The sequence below is a fragment of the Amphiura filiformis genome, chromosome 19 (genome assembly GCF_039555335.1).
Source record: "Amphiura filiformis chromosome 19, Afil_fr2py, whole genome shotgun sequence".
NCBI classification, from domain to species: domain Eukaryota; kingdom Metazoa; phylum Echinodermata; class Ophiuroidea; order Amphilepidida; family Amphiuridae; genus Amphiura; species Amphiura filiformis.
In genome coordinates this window covers 2,698,807-2,715,712 of record NC_092646.1, presented here as the reverse complement: position 1 = coordinate 2,715,712, position 16,906 = coordinate 2,698,807, and the positions used below count along the sequence as shown (strand labels likewise).

At 36.3% G+C, this 16,906-nt stretch overlaps 1 protein-coding gene across 1 annotated transcript in view; it reads left to right on the top strand.

The window, feature by feature from the left end:
• The window catches only part of LOC140140826 (uncharacterized), a 36,985-nt gene extending 22,826 nt beyond the window's left edge, over positions 1–14,159 (top strand). Inside the window, exons 10-21 of the mRNA XM_072162582.1 lie at positions 74–160; positions 1,328–1,507; positions 2,340–2,519; positions 3,106–3,156; positions 4,041–4,129; positions 4,870–4,948; positions 5,324–5,449; positions 6,428–6,624; positions 7,946–8,119; positions 8,698–8,770; positions 12,456–12,556; positions 13,819–14,159. Of these exons, the coding sequence (XP_072018683.1) occupies positions 74–160; positions 1,328–1,507; positions 2,340–2,519; positions 3,106–3,156; positions 4,041–4,129; positions 4,870–4,948; positions 5,324–5,449; positions 6,428–6,624; positions 7,946–8,119; positions 8,698–8,770; positions 12,456–12,556; positions 13,819–13,948 (1,467 nt within the window). The 3' untranslated portion in view covers positions 13,949–14,159. The remainder of the gene's footprint in view (positions 1–73; positions 161–1,327; positions 1,508–2,339; positions 2,520–3,105; positions 3,157–4,040; positions 4,130–4,869; positions 4,949–5,323; positions 5,450–6,427; positions 6,625–7,945; positions 8,120–8,697; positions 8,771–12,455; positions 12,557–13,818) is intronic.
• Positions 14,160–16,906: the final 2,747 nt, after the last annotated feature.

The following is a 16,906-nucleotide window of genomic DNA, read 5'->3' as shown; positions in this document are numbered from 1 at the left end:
ACATGGAACATTCCAATCTATGTGTTATTTTATGGATGGCACTAACGTGTTTGTTCCGATTTCACTGTATCAGGTGTCAAAGACATTGGTGGATCTGAAAATAGAAAACAACAGATTGAGAGAAAGAGCTGCACAAGAAACATTTGAACTGAACAACAAGGTAAGCTTCAATTGCAATCTAAAATGATGACAAGAACGATTGCAGAGCGCAAATGGGCTCATCATTTGTATTTCAATTGTTATGAAGTATAAGACTCGGCCATAATAGTGTTTATATCGGACATGCATCACACACCACAACATATTTTTACCTATGTGATGCACCCTAGCATTGAAGCAGAATCAATGGTCGATCCAAAGATCGAATACATTTGTTTCTTGTGCCTTAGAGGTAATAGGCCAGACAGGAGGTTCATGAAGAGATTATAATTTTGGTGATATATATTAGTTCTGAAATTAGGGTCTTCTGACTGGCCGCACATAGGAAAAGGTCCATATTAGGTTGTACGTGCTATTGCTATTAGTTTGAATAGTAGCATTTGAATATAGCAGAAAGCATTTCTTTGTTAAACATTTGCATATCGTTATGAGTTCAGCAGACAGCCGAGTCCGTATTCGTCTTCACATGAATTATTTTGATCCAAACACAAGGAAATAATTCTTACCTCGGAATTTTCAGATGGTACTCCATCTTTCATCAGCGAGTGAGTGACTGTATCAGGTCGTGATTTTCTTGACCTTTGACCTGATAACAGACTCGTAGACTCCTGAAAGCTTGAAGTCCGCATACTTGACAGAGACAGCAGGTGGTTCCAACGTGGAGTCAAAGAAGCAGTTCACATCAAAGCCAACCAACCATCTCTCAACAAAGACGGGGCGGTTCAAGCTTTCAGGAGTCTCACGAGTCTGTTATCAGGTCAAAGGTCAAGAAAATCACGACCTGATACAGTCACTCACTCGCTGATGAAAGATGGAGTACCATCTGAAAATTCCGAGGTAGGAATTATTTCCTTGTGTTTGGATCAAAAGTTTAAATCAAAATCAAGAGATCAACAGATTAGCTACAGAGGGTAGCATCAATCTTTTAATGGCCGTACTGTGTTCCACTGTTTATCTAGCCATGTGTGCCGCCCTCTTTTGCTTACTTATCATGCTGATCACCATTCAAAAATTGATATGCTGCCCTCTATTAGCTAAAGCGTTGATACCTTGTTGGCTAATTCAAAAATAATTTACCTAAAGACCAACACAGATTCAGCTGTCTGCCAAACTCATAATGATATTTTATCCATTTAATATGTTACTAAATTTTATTTTCACCATATAGTTGATATCCATAGATGGGGAATTCTCACACATTGAGATGGAAAAGACGCACCTAACCAAAGAAAACAATCAGATGCGACAGAGATTGAGGTATCTGGAAGTGGACAAGAAAGATGTGGCTGACAAGTATGTACAACTCAATGCTGATTACAGGGCCCTTGTCAGAAAGTATGATCAGGAGGTAAGACCTGTCATGGGACATATCATTATGAGTTTAACAGAGTAGAGGTGTTATCAACACATGATTTCTAATTCAACACTTCGTCTGGGAAAAAATATGACAATCGATATGTGTCGACACTCATGATGGGATCTAAAAAATGCTGAAAAAAATCGATAGATAAGCTTATAATCACGCTGATATGAGTTACGATCGCCGCTTCGGTGTAAACATAATTTTTTTTTTTTGATATGTTTCTTAAAGTGTTGAAAAGGGACAGTTTATTTTGACATGTCAGATTAAGGGTTATGTCGACGATAATATGACACATACAACATTCGATAACACCTTTATAACAGGGTGCCAAATACGGATTTGTCTATTTGTTAAATTCATGTTGCGCATGACCAATTTTCTTGAATTATAGAATAAGGGACACTGTAATGAGTGAGAAGGCAGAATACCAGTTATGGTTGAATGTGCTTACTCAGCGTGATAAGTGAGTGAAAGATGGTGAAATGGAGGGCTAGTTACCGGAACAGTATTGCATCGCTGATTCATTTTCTAATAATTCCAGTAATTTCAACGTATTCGGCACTCTGTTATAAAGGTTTGGCTCCTGTACAAAGGTATAAGAAGAGTTGTTGAAAATGATATCATTGGAGTTAAGGGTGGCACCAAGGTATTTTACAGTGCTAAAATTGCCACAAAAATGTTTAACTTTGTCTGAAACATGCAAATTTTGTATAATTTGTCATAGTATTAGTCTTACCATACATAAAATACCAATATTAATTCAAAAAAATTAAATTGTAACCATTTTTGTTGCATCTGATCTCTTCATTGTTTCTAGGTAAGCAGGAACCAAGAATTAGGGTTAGAGGTACTCAACCTCCTGCATGCTAGGGTCACCTTACTGAAACAACAAGATAACCTAGCCAGAGCTGACATGACTGGTACTAACATCCCTAGTCCTGTAGAACTCAACAAAGTCAGAGATATCGCTATGGGAATGTCAACTTATAAATCAAAGGTAGGTTTATTTCACAATCTTCAGAGCAAGGCTGACATAACTGTATTTCAGTTAGGTGTTGAGTGAGCAGGAATTAGGGTATTAAATCGTAGGCTCTACAAAATTACACTTTATTCCATTGTCGCAAATTCCAATAATTTGTCAGGCATTTGTCTCATTCCATACACCCACTATAAGACTTGACCTTAATCTTCCACACAGCTAGGGAGTAATGAATTACAAATGGGGTTACCTGAATGGTGTAAATAGCCCAATATTAGTTAACACCTATTTTTTCATGCAATATGAAAAATAGCGGTGGTTTGAGGTTATATATCACATGAGACCATATCATACAAATCCTTAGTGTTTTTTTTTTAATTTTTCCCTTCGGTGGACTCTTCATAGCTGGCTATGATCAGGGCGAAGTGTGTGAGCCATTACGCACTATGTGAGCTACTGTGTAACCTTCAGTATGTGATGAAAAGTAATTTATTACTAGGTCATCAATATATCAATTGACTCTCAACCAATGGGATTACAATATTCACATCTCATATAATATTCATTATTTTGTTAACCAACAATTTTTTTCTTTCATTTACAGGCAGAAGATATTGCATCAACAGAAATGGAAAGACTGGATGTTGAAAAGAAGGTATAATATTTGCTTTTTTTATATTTATTTATCAAAATTAATATTGAAAACAAATTGGATTTACTTGTAATACTGTAAACACTTGATAATTAACTTATGTGCTTACTATCAAGCGCTTTTGAAAATTTGAAGTCTGGTGCTTTACCAACTGAGCTAATGGGGTTGAGACACAAATTCGCAGGTTTACTTGTTCATAGATAACTATGTGTATCGATGATTTGCTCAAAACCCTTTACACTTTTGTGGATGGGGCTCTTCATGTTTACATGTTTCAAAAGCGCCCGATAGTAAGCACATAATGCTAACTATCAAGTTTTTACGGTATAAAGTTGGTACCCACTCTCAATTCCAGAATATTGCAGAATTGATTTTCCCCAGATTTAAAGATAAAATAAACAAAAATCAATTGGATAAACATGTTACTTTGCAGTCAGTTGTTAGATATTAATGACCCACATTTGCACCCATGTGTTTACAAATAATCAAATATGATTGGATCACACATATCGCATATATTCATGAGGTTATGAAAGGAAATTAATGACCCATATTTGCATCTGCATGTTAACAAATAATCCAGCCCTCAAAATGCTTTTATTTCGGGTGCTATGTTTGAAAAAAAAATCTACTAAAGCTACTTCTGGATTTCATGGGCTAAATACCCATATTCCCCATTTTTCTTGAGCCACAAGCCTCAAAATTGATTCCATTCAGGGGCTACTTTCTATTAAAAATTTAATTTCCTAGGGCTATTTTGGGATGTTCAGGGGCAAATAGCCCTTAGCCCTCATCAATTTTGAGCCCTGAAATAATCAAATATGATTGGATCACACACATCATGTATATTCATGAGGTTATGAATAATTAATTTTGGTTTGTTTCAGGTATTTGGTAACCAGGAGAGGTATAGAAGAGAAATGGATTTACTGAAAAGTCAATATGATGAACAGCAGGAACAACTCAAAACAAAAATGTGAGTAACTAAAAACAAACAAAAACAAAATAATTTGATTTGTTTTTCATGGTAAGGTCATATATAGTTGTGATACACTATTGAATGTAGAGCCATGCATGTAACAGCTAGTTAGCTTTTAAATTAATGTGATTGCAAAGTTTAGATTAAGAACAGCGTCATTGAGTCATCTGGTGGGATATCGCGAATGGTTGAGGGGCACTGACTGAGTCTGATTGATGGGAGCACCTGTAATTTTTTGGTAATTTTTAAAATTGTTCCTTCCTTACTACCAACTTGTGCAGACTTCCGCAAGTGAATAACATCACACTATGGTTGTGGGTGTGTGCAGAAAAGAGATAATAACAACAAATATTGCTGTGTGCTCTATGTACAACATGCAAGTAAAAACTGCTCCTGGAAGAAGTTAGTTGCTGGATATCCTCAACACTGATTTGAAATTGTCAAGGGATGGGACCTTAGCAGGGTCAAACTGCCAAGTTGTTCCAGTCCCTGGTGGTTCTTGGGAAGAAGGATAATTGGAAGACTTGAGTGCCACAGTATGGTATCCAGAAGCATGAGTTGTGTCCTCTTGTACTAGATATGCTTCTTGTAGGTAATGTCTCTGATTTTAATTGGGGCAACCGGGGCATGTGCCCTCCATGCCCCTATGAGGCTACACCACTTAAAATGCTTCCATTGACTTGATGTTACATCCTCACTGCTCTATTCATATATCATCATTTCATATATTACTTCAGCACTGGTCTAACATCAGCTGTACAGAGATCCAGGGAGACAGCTAGATCAGCACAGCACAAACTAGCAGAACAAGAAGTGGTGAGTACCTATTATAATCAGTATACAAAATAGCATATCACACTGGTTGGAGTTCTTGCTCAAGGTTCAAGTGGAGCCTTACAAATAATTAGTCATAACGCTCAAACTGCTTTTTGGCTATCAAAAAGGAAAGAATGAACCTTGCATACCAAGCCCAGTAAAGCGTGCATATAAAGGGTTAACAAAAAAATACCCCCCCTAAAATTACAAAACATTCCTTTGTATATCTTGACATACATTTTGTTGATTTGAAAACTTTAAAACCTGTGAATAGAGGAAACATTTTGCTATCCTTCCAAAGTTCTCCCTTCTCAAAATCATTTTTCTTTGGTCAAAAATAATCACATTTTCCATTATATTATTTATCTCTTGTAGGAGGTCCTCACATTGAGGGACAAAGCAAAAGGTTTACAAACAACAAATGGGCAACTCCAACTACAACTCAAGGAGAAGAATTCTGAACTCAAATCCAAACTTACAAAGTACATCCAAGATATTGCTGTAAGTAATAATGTGTTTAAACTTGATTATAACCTTCAAATATATATCTCTCTACCGTAAAATTCCATCTACAAGCAATGCCTTTATTATAGTGTTTTGAAGAAAGTGACAAAAGGCAGACACCCTCCACAAAAACATTACATTGGTCTTACAATAATATATGTTTGTATAGCTGCCTGCATCGGTGATATAGTTGTTCAAACTTCAAATATTTTTTTTGTGGAGTGAATATGCCTTTCATCTCTTTTCTCAAAAAATATCATTTAGAGGTATTGTATGCTTGTAGATGGAATCTACAGTATAGAATTAATGGCCATATTCTAAGATATAGGAGCTTTCAGAGAATGTTATGTTTAGAAAGGAATTTGCTTGTCAGAAAGCAGGAAGCACATTTGACTAAAGTGTATGTTACCGTAAACAGTTGTAACAAGTTACAGACAAGTAGGAAATGATTATTTCTCTCTCTGTCTTGATCAAACAAGACCGCCACAAACCTGACCCTGACTATCTCTGATTAAATTGCATTTTTTGGCCCGATCGCCAAATAACTGATGACAATTTCTCCAAACTGAACCAACCCAAACTGACCAGAACTATATGTGATCAAGGGGAATGAGTCACATGTCAGCAATTTTCAATTTTTACAATAGTTTCTGGCAGTTTACAAATGTTACATTTTGATGCAAACCCCATCAAAATCGGACATCTGGTTACCGAGTTATGAGCAATTTATCAATGGCTGAAAACAATATAAAACAAAAGAATTGGAATACTGTTTTTGCCAATATCTCAAAACCAATATTGGTGAGATCCAACTCATTCATAATCTTGAATATACTTCAACATCTTCTGGTTTACCACATCAATTGTGTTAAGATAAAAAGATATATGTGTGGGCATGGTTGTAACTTGTAAGACACTCAAAGATATGAAAAATTGACTTCATTGGTTGTCTTGAATATCTCTCACTCACAACAGGAGTATGTTGATGTTAGAGCCAATACATTTAAAAGACCCATTGAACAACAGCTTACTGAGTATGTGAAAGAGATGGTTAAAGATTTAAAGAAGACATATGTGAGTCGAGAAAAGCAGCTTAGTGATGCAGCAAGGGAGTACAGATCACAGGCACAGAGAGTAGCAAAGAAACATGAACAACTTATGGTTATGTTTAGGTAAGTCTGACAAAAATGTAATGCAATTTTATACTTGGTTTATCTTTTCTCCTGGGTTACATCCATGTTGTAATAGTGGCTACTTTGATTTGTATTTCTTTTCCATAAAAATGTTAAGTTTCTTTCACTGTCAGATATATCCACATTGAATTTTGAACCAAACAAATGAGATAAAACAATGCAGTAGCGTAGCCAGCGGGGGGGCAGGGGGGGCAGAGCCTGACAAAAAAATGAAAGAAAAAAGTGCCCCTTTGACAAAAAATGAAAGAGAAAATCAGGAGGGCAAAGGAAAAAAAAGGGCATGGAGTCCCTTTTCTAGCAAAATTCAGGGCCAAAATAGTGTAAAATACAAAATTTTCAGCGCTACGCCGCATTGTAACAATATAGCCCTTTTCAGCGGATAATGGGCGTAAAATAATGTAAAATACCATTTTTCAAGCTGCGCGCGCACATCATCCCAATAAGCCATTTTTCAGCAAGCTCGAAGACATACAGTCTCTATGTATTGTATGATGCAACTGCAATTTTTTTCGTCTGTGCCCCCAACATTTTATTTTGCCCCCCCTGACCAAGAAAGCTGGCTACGCCCCTGAAACAATGAAAACCGCTATTTAATTCCAGTGTCTATATCCCAAATGCATGTCACACCACATCTGTCGTGACTGAGGTCAGTCATCTTGATGTGTTATGATCATCCCATACACCATGTGGAGTGTAATGAACATTGCATACATGTTCAACCAATATTCTGATCGTATGAATCAAGGTTGTAAATCTTCAGGAAATTTTGCTTGGATCTTTCCTGTACAAAGTATAGGGAATTTACACATTTTCAGGAAATTATGTCAGTGCTTGTTTTCATCCCTGAATTGAATTAAACAACATACTCTGTGAATGATGCTGCATGCTTATTTGTGGTTACTTGTGCATGCCGTTGTATACCGATTTTCTCCCTGATGTGGCAGTGATGTCAACAAGTTGAGGCAGCTGTTTGGTGCACACATCTATTTGGCATCTTTAAGGGCATGCATGTTTACACCAGCACGTTGACTGAATGCTAGTGATTTGAAGCTGCGCCCAATGAAATGCGCTCTGACATCACTGCCACATCAGGGTGAAAATGGTATAGTGGCACCTTTTTGCAAACAGCCTTTATGAGACTGTCTGTATAATGCAAGTGTCTTTTTAGGTGGAGTTATCATATGCCTTATAAGCATTTTCCTTGCCACCAAGCTCTCACATTAAAGATGATAGAAATTGAGTATGTATCACCACTTCGATCATTATATTCTTTTCATTTAAACCTTTTATTTTGTCACAGAATGTTAAAAATGCAGCAAGGTGCAGCCTCTGCTGACCAACCCCCTCTGGCAGAAGAGTTTGAATTTGCCTTGTCAGAAGAAGATTTGGAGTCTGCAAATCGAAAAGAAATTAATCAACTTGAAAAGAAATTGAAAGAAATGGAGCAACAATTGACTCAATCACAAAGACACAGGTTAGTCATTGGTGATAGGCTTAACTTCTTATTCTAGATTCTATACTTTATTTTTCATAGTGCGAATTATAGAACTTTAAACTTTGATCAGTATCAAACAGGCAGAAATTCATTAGGCTTCACTGCCTGAACAGAATTGATAACAACTTGAATGTGGTCCTGAGGTCAATGAGATGACCAGATCACCAGGCTGTAATTATAGCTAAAGGCAGTATAGGACACTTAGGGATTCAATCAACAACGAAAAGAAGCTAAAGATCGTATAATTCACATGATTATTTCATGAGGAATGTTAGTTTAATCATTGCCCCTCAGCCTTACAAAAACTTCGATGATTTCTCTGTTGATATCGGCAATAAAACTACTGAATAAAACTGCATGTTTAGCCGCTGCCTGAAAAAATATTGACTAGTTTTTTTCTTAAATAGCACTGATCACTGAGCAATAATCCCTGTTTTTGCTTTTATTGAAAACAAACAAAGTTTAAATATTTATTAAAAATTCCAAAAAGTACAAGACATGTTCATCTCAATTGCAAATTTGAAGATATTTTTGCTTTTTTATGCATTTTTTAACAGCCCAAAAGGTGTAAAAGCCACCGGATGGAAAGCTCTTGAACAACAACTGCAGGACTTCACACAGAACACTCAGGTAGGTGGTGAATTGGGCTATTCCAGTTGGAATATATACATCCCCTTGGAAGACATGGTATTAATCTCACACACAGGGAGTGTGAATTTTAAATGGGATTACCTGAATTGGGTGATGTAATTTGAAATCTACACCACCTTTGTGGGAGATTAAGGTCATGTCTTCCATAGGGGGAGTATGGATTACAACTGCAATAACCCAATCCAGGTGGATTTTTGTATTTGTTTATGTTGAAATCCAGATGAAATCATAGAAATATCGAATTTTACACAATTTGACCCCACTGTTTGGTGGTAAAATTGTTGGATCTGGAATGGCTAAAACCGTTTAATTGTGGGAAACCAACATCTCCCTCAAGGGCATACTGACTGGGGGATGGGGGCAGGGAGGCAAGTTCATTTTTTCACCTGCTTTGCACACATATGTCCCATTAAAGTCATTTGATTAGCGGATCAGCAGACGATTTGAACATTTGCCCCAAGACTATGGCATTTTTACAAACCAAAAAATTGTTAACTCATCTGTCCTCATTGTTTTGTGATTACTTGGGTCTTTTTTGTCTGAATCAGCACATTGGTGCTCTATTGATTTGAAAGTTAAATATAGTCTTTCATCATCCTCACTTTGAAGGTAACAGTCATCCCTGATTGTGATTTGCAGTTTCGTCAAAAGTCTTTAGTGCCAAGGCTTTATTGATTTGGCCACTGCAAGATGCCAAGAATTAAATGATGCATTTAATGTCCCCAATGTCCAAAATGTTGATGTATTATTTACGACACCAGGATGCACCGGCAATTAATTCTGCCCGACCAGACTGCGTCAGTAACTTAGGTGTCCAATGCACCATAATTGATTAGAATTTGTTGCCATCAAACTCGACCTCCCATATCCCATATGTGACACGATCTGGTCCATGGGGGCCAAAGGCGGCAAATTTGAAATTATATGGAGTAAAAAAACAATGAAATACATAAGAAAATAGGCATCAAAAAACTTTAGAACCAAGTGTGCTAGACCTTTGGTGTTTTCAGTAAATTATAGCCTATTGTATGTATAATGTAATAATTACAGTAACTCAATTTTCAAAAATGCCTCCTTTGGCCTCCATGGACCAGATCGTGTCACATATTATAGAAGACAACAACTAGTTCAAGTTAAACATAATGAATATTTTAGATACCAAGATAAAAACATTGTAGCCTGACTAGATCCTGTTTACAATGTTGGAGAGTATAATGAAGAAGAAATCTAAGCAGCAAGATCACCAAGCCAATTAAGCAGAAAAATAATTTGTTACTTGATCTTCCGCACACAGGAAATCATCAATATATTGATTCTTCATAATGCATGCGAAATGATTTTGTATATTGTTGTGGGATAGGCTTTTAAGACAGGAATTCATAACAATTAGGCAAAAAAAACCGATTGTTTGCTTGTCCTCCACCGACCGACTCTAATCTGGAAAAAAGTTTTATTTTGTTTTACTGTCAAATGAATACCGACTCTAATTTTGGAAATTCCAGAGTTTTTTTTTTCTTTTAACATTTAGGTAGCTAACTTGTTAGAAATAGGATTGAATTTTTTTCTAAAACTTTCCAGTCAAAATCAATCAATTTCGGCCCCAAAACAGCTGATGTTACATGATTTGAGCAAAATGAACCCAAAAAAACACAACAATCGTTGCTTTTTTCTAACACACAGGTGGCTAATATGCACAGCAGTGGTAACTGATGAATCACTAACCTGTTACATTACTCTAATTGATTTCTTGGACAAGGTTAATCTTAAGAAATATATATTGATATGTTTGTGATTGATTACATTACAGTTATTGATTAATTTTTAAAGATTTTATTGCCAAGAGTTGGTCACTGGAGCAGGGTTGTCAAACATGCGATTTGGTAACCCAATTGGGTGACTTGAAGATTTCCTGTCCCATAGAATCCAATGGTTAAAAAAAAATTGGGTGACTTTTCAACATTGGTTCCAGTGACTTTCGGTAGTTTTCTGTCCCAAAGAAACCAATGGTTAGGAGAAAAATTGGGCGACTTTTTGATTATTTGACCCACCTCTTGGGCTGAAATTCTTTGGCAACACTGGTTTGAAACCAGATTCCAGCACTGACTGGTAATGGTATTGATATTGTTGAAATGCTCGGTAATTTATTGCTCGTTGTATTATCAGGCATTCAATTGACTCAGACGCAAGGTTTTAATTGTTATTTTTCAACCGATTTTTTTTAAAGGTGTCAAAATGCTCAGGAGGATTAGCTACTTCAATTCAGCTGGTACCCTAAGCTTTTTGGAACCTCACCCTTTTTTTGGGGCTGTACAGCCTATCACTAGTTATATTTCCCCAAAAGACTAAAATATTTTAGGTCTTTTGGGGGAAAAATGTATATCTTCAATACGAAAGGTCACAATTTTAAAATGATGGTCGGCTTTTCCTCCCAGCTAATACACTTTAAGTACATATCATTTGATTTATCAATATTACTTCGAGGACTGTAATGTCAATAATATCAATTTTTAATAACTTGCCATAAAATTTTTTTTTTTTTTTATCTTTCCACAGAGCACACAAGGTGCCCTGTGTATTTATTTATCAAACATGATCTCAGTTATACATAGTTATAAAAGCCACAATTATACAGAATAATTACAATAATATTACATTGATGAAAGTAACTGTTATTACATATTTATAGAGTTCCATCTTTTATTCCATTCATACATTTTACCTTTATTGTTTGCAATGTGTTTTTCAGTCTCGGCGACATTATTAAGCATACCTTTAAAACCTTGTATGTCCAGCCATAAAATTTGTGTTATATCACAAATTTCAAAAAATCTAAATTATTTGACATCAGAAGGACATTCCTTGTATTCAGAATACAGTTTGATGTGTCTGATGTGCTCTCATATCCCACAAAAAGTACCGTGAAAACGTTGTTATCCGAGCCTTAAGCAGTGGCGTAACTCCTATGGGCTCTGGGGGGGCGTGCCCCCGGGCACCCGGGCTAAGGGGCACCCAAGCCTGGATAGCCTTTGACACGATAGTACTGTGTTATAGGAAAGAAGTGGAAACCTTTACCCACCATGCATTAAATTACTCTTCATTTGGGTGCCCTTCAACACAAAATTTTTCGCAAGGCTTCATGCAAGCATTGCAACTATATAAATTGTCATTTTAAAGACCTAAATTCAACTTGATTAAATACCAAATTAGTGTATTTTTGCCCCTGGGCGCTATATGCTACGTCACTGCAGCTAGTGACGAATCTCCAAAGTAAAGACATTAGAGAATATGAAAACATTTTGTTTTATTAACATGAACTGCATTGAAACATGATATAAATTTAATCTGAAACACTTCGTAAGTTATTCGGTAGGTCTATGGCTTTCAATACTAAAATTGATTAGCTCTGCACCATGTTGGTCAGGGGCACCCGAACTACTTTCGCCCCCGGGCACCCTGACCCAAAGCTACGCCACTGGCCTTAAGACCATTTATGGGGAATAATTGATTTTTGCTGTTTCCCTTGTTTTTTGCCAAATGTTTCATTTCTGAAATACAATGACAATAATGACTTATCCTTCATTTTTAAGCAATCTTTAAAATTTTATTTACACTATTGCTGGGCTTTTAAATAATTATTAGGTTATGTTTTTTTTTTAAATTTCAGCATGAATTGGAGCGTGAGAGGGCCAATCTGATGTCAACTAATGCCATATTAGAAGAACAGCTAGCAGAGTGTCAGCATTACATTGATACACATCTCAAAGAGTGAGTTTTGTCATACCCAGGGCCAGATTTACCGCATAGCACAGGCTCAGGGGCCATGATCTAGGGGTGGCCAAAATGTTAAGAGAAATAAAAAAGCAGAAAAAGATAAATCCAACCCAGTTCTTGCCATTATTATTTTCATCATTATCAGTAGCAGCATTATAGTCATTATCACCAATGTCATTTACCACTGATCATTATTCATGATTATCTTTATCATCAACATTGTCATCATCATCATCATCATCATCATCATCATCATCATCATCATCATCATCATTATCATCACCATTTTTGTTTCTGTTTCATCATCATCATTGTCATCACCACTACTACCTCCATTGTCATTCACATCAATATTGTTATTAAGGGATGAAATCAAAACTTGACCGACGGTTCCGCCCGGTTCCGTCCAGTTACCATTGTTTAGAACAATAGCAACCGGACAGAACCGGATTTCGTCCCTAATTTACTGCTTCTACCACCCCACTATACCATTTTCCACCCTCATATGCCAGTGACATCAGTGCATATTTCAATGGGCACAGCTTCAAATCGCTAGTGTTCACTTGAAGTGCTGGCATACACACATACAGGCTTAATGACTCCACGCAAATGTGTGAGCGAAACAGCTACCTCAATGCATTCACATCACTGCAACATCGGAGTGATAATTGCTATAGAATCAACAGCAGAAACACCACACTGTCTCGTTTCAGCAAAAATTGTTTCCTTTATAAAAATTAGTCGAGTTGAGTCACTGAACAGATTCATCAGGTTTGTAGATAAATAGATAAACAATTTCATGTAAACAAAACCAAATTTTACTCACTAGTTTGACGGTTTCGCTTTTCATGGACGAAAAGCATCAGAATATTGATTGATGATCACTTCTTCCGGTTGGAACTGTCACTCAATCCTTGGCAAGGAGTGTAACGCAAACATAAGACGCATCAAGGAGTCCATATGGATTCGGAGAAGAGGACCCAACGTCATAAACAGGGACGACGGGGCCCACCATCTAAGTCACGTATAATGATCCTCTACTGAGTGACAGTTCTACACCCTCTGTGGTCAGAATTCGTCCAACCGGAAGAAGTGATCATCAATCAATATTCTGATGATGCTTTTCGTCCATGAAAAGCGAAACCGTCAAACTAGTGAGTAAAATTTGGTTTTGTTTACATGAAATTGTTTATCTATTTAGTAGAGTTGAGTGTATGCTCACTTAATTGATTGTGATTGTCTGTCACATTATACAGATACAAAGAAGAGATCACCAGGCTACGACATCTATTAGAACTTAACCCCAGGGAGGGGTACGGAGACACTACACACAGAAGAGAACAGCCTCCCAAAGGACATCCTCGACACAGAACAACATACTATTGAATGCAACCCCAGGGAGGGGCACATAAACACTACACACAATTAAAGGGAGAACACCTTTGACACAGAATAACATACTTATTACTATTGAACTTTAATGCATGGAGGTGTACAGAGACACTTTAAACAAAGGAGAACAATATCAGAGTGGACAGCCTTGTCTTGTCTTGTGCTAGTACTACTCAACACCCTCAAAATTGAGAGTCAACCGAGTAGGGTACGTGAGGCGCACTGCGACTGTAGGCTAGTTGTTTTGCAGGTGGTTCTTTGTTGCTTGCTTGAAGGATTCTTTGTCGTCGATGTTGGTTAGGTTAGATGGTAGTTTAAAGAACAACATTAGAAAGAACAACATTAGAATGGACAACCTGGACACAGAACGACATACTATAGATTGTTTTCTATTTTTTTAATTTCTAATATTAAATCTTTTGAGTGTATAATCTGTGACTCTGATCATTTGAGAGATGTTCAGGGTTGAACCCGGGGGAGCCACCCAAGTCAAGCAGTGTAGACATGCATGTGAACAACAATTAAGAATGTGCAGTAAGTTTTAGAGCACTCCCAGACTATACTTTGATCAGCTCGTAATCAGCAGGAATTATTAGGCTTACCACTACGCCGAAAAGTAGATCCACGGTAAGAAGGATATTATTGATCTGACTGGTCTATATTTTGTGTTTTAAAGAAAGTAGAGAAGTGTATAGGACTTTTGTAATACTTCTGGCAAGATATCACAAGACAATTCTCCAAATAAAATATATTGATATTATTCCTCGATGTTATAAGGCCCGTCGATTATAAGCTGATCAAACTATAGTGTGTCTGTGAGAGAGCACCCTAGACATTGAGCAATATACAATAACTGTGATTGGTTTTTTTTTCATATTTGAGCATTATTCAATTTCATAGGCCAGTTTATAAGATGATTTGTTCCACCATACATACTTATTACAATACCTTACAGAGATGATCAGTGGCGGCGCCAGGAAATTGTTTTTGGGGGGGCATGGGGGGAAGTGAATTTCAGGGAGGGGGCAAAATTGGCACATTTTGCGCAAAATTGCTGCAAAAAGTGGAAATTTATGTGACTTTGGGGTTTTGCCTCAAATTGTGTGGGGGCAAGAAAAATATTGGGGGATTGCCCCCCTTAGCGCCACCACTGGACATGATTGTGTATAATATAGAATGAATATGGATCCTTTAATTCCCGGGTACTAATAATGGGATCGGTTTCTTTTTATACCCAAAGTCCAGTTGTTAGGCCAACTTTAAAGGGGCATTTCGTGATCCACAGCCTCATCCCCCCACTTTTCCCAAAAAAAGTTGAGATTTTTACACCACTGGATACCTCTGGCTACATAATGTTTATGTACCAAATATTTCTTGCAGATTAATTCGTTTAGCAAAAATATCACCAAATTTGAATTTCGTTCTGGTGCACCAGAACGAAATTACAACACATTGTCTATGGAGCAGTGTAATACACATAATCATGCATAACTCGCAAACGCAAAATCGGAATAAACTGAAATTTTGGAAATAAGCTTTTTTCGTGGATATCTACTGAAAAATGTCATAAGAAGAGGATGTTAGGATCACGAAATACTCCTTTAACACAGTTTTATTTGACAAATTTTCTCAAATAATTGTGTATACATGTACTTTGGGAATTTGGCTCAAGATCCACAAAATTAATCAATTTCCTGGCAAATTTGAGTGTGCCCATGTTGTCACCCTGCTATGATAATTAACCATTTTTTGTAATTTTGAGAACAAAGTACAAAATATGGTTCAAGCATGCATTTAAACCCATTTATTCACCAATCTGTTACACAAGAACAAATGATAATGAGACAGATGAAAGTGAATAATTAGAAATAATTAGGGTGATTATGTAACTGATGCATGATTGAACCAAATTTCAAAATATGACTTAGGCAATTCTCGCTATTCACAATAATTTGCGATGTAATCGTGATGTATAATGGGAAAAGGTCGACATCTAAGTCCGCGCAATACGAATATTACCATGCTATTACATCCCAGCAAACACAAAACGTTTTCCCCGGGCCACCGCTTAAATCCGTCCCTGTCGGGTTATATAAAGGGTATATTAAGAGTATAAAACGTTTTTATAAACTTAAAAAATATTTTTTGATAATCTACTGCTCAGCAAACAAAAATGTTTTACAGAAAACGATTAAATGTTGGGTTATATAAAGGGTATAAAAACGTTTTAATACCATTCCAAAAACATTCTTGAAAACTTGATACAAAACATTCTAAACAAATGGTATTTTGGGGTTGAAAAAATATTTTGCGAAAAATGTTTGCCCAAAATATTTTCAATAACGTTTTAAAAGCGTTTTCATGACCTTTATATAACCCGACATTTAAATGTTATTAAAAGGTTTTGAAAAAACATTTTAAGAACATTTATGTATTTGCTGGGTTCAAATATTTTAACATAATGTTATTTAAGTATTGACACAATATTTGGCAAAAATGTTTGCAAAAATAGTTTAAAATAACATTTTTTGAAAACATTTAAAAATATTTTTGTACTGTGTTTTCATACAAAACGTTTCAAAACGTTATCATGACCTTTATATAACCCGACATTTTAATGTTATTAAAACGTTTTTACCTAACCAAAAGCCAAAATATAACTTATTAAAAACATTTATAAAACGTTTTTGTGTTTGCTGGGATAGGAACATGTGACAGTATTTGTTAGTTTGTCAAAATAAAGGTGTTACACACAAATCGATATGCAATAATACTAAATAATGTGATTTGAAATGTGCACAATTCATTTTTTTCTATCGATTTGCGTGTAATACCGTTATATTGACAAACTAAAAAATATTGTCACATGTTCCTATGTACCGTAACCACTCGGGTATAAGCCCACCCCCCCTAGATGGGCAATTTCACTTCAAAAATGGGGGTGGGCTTATA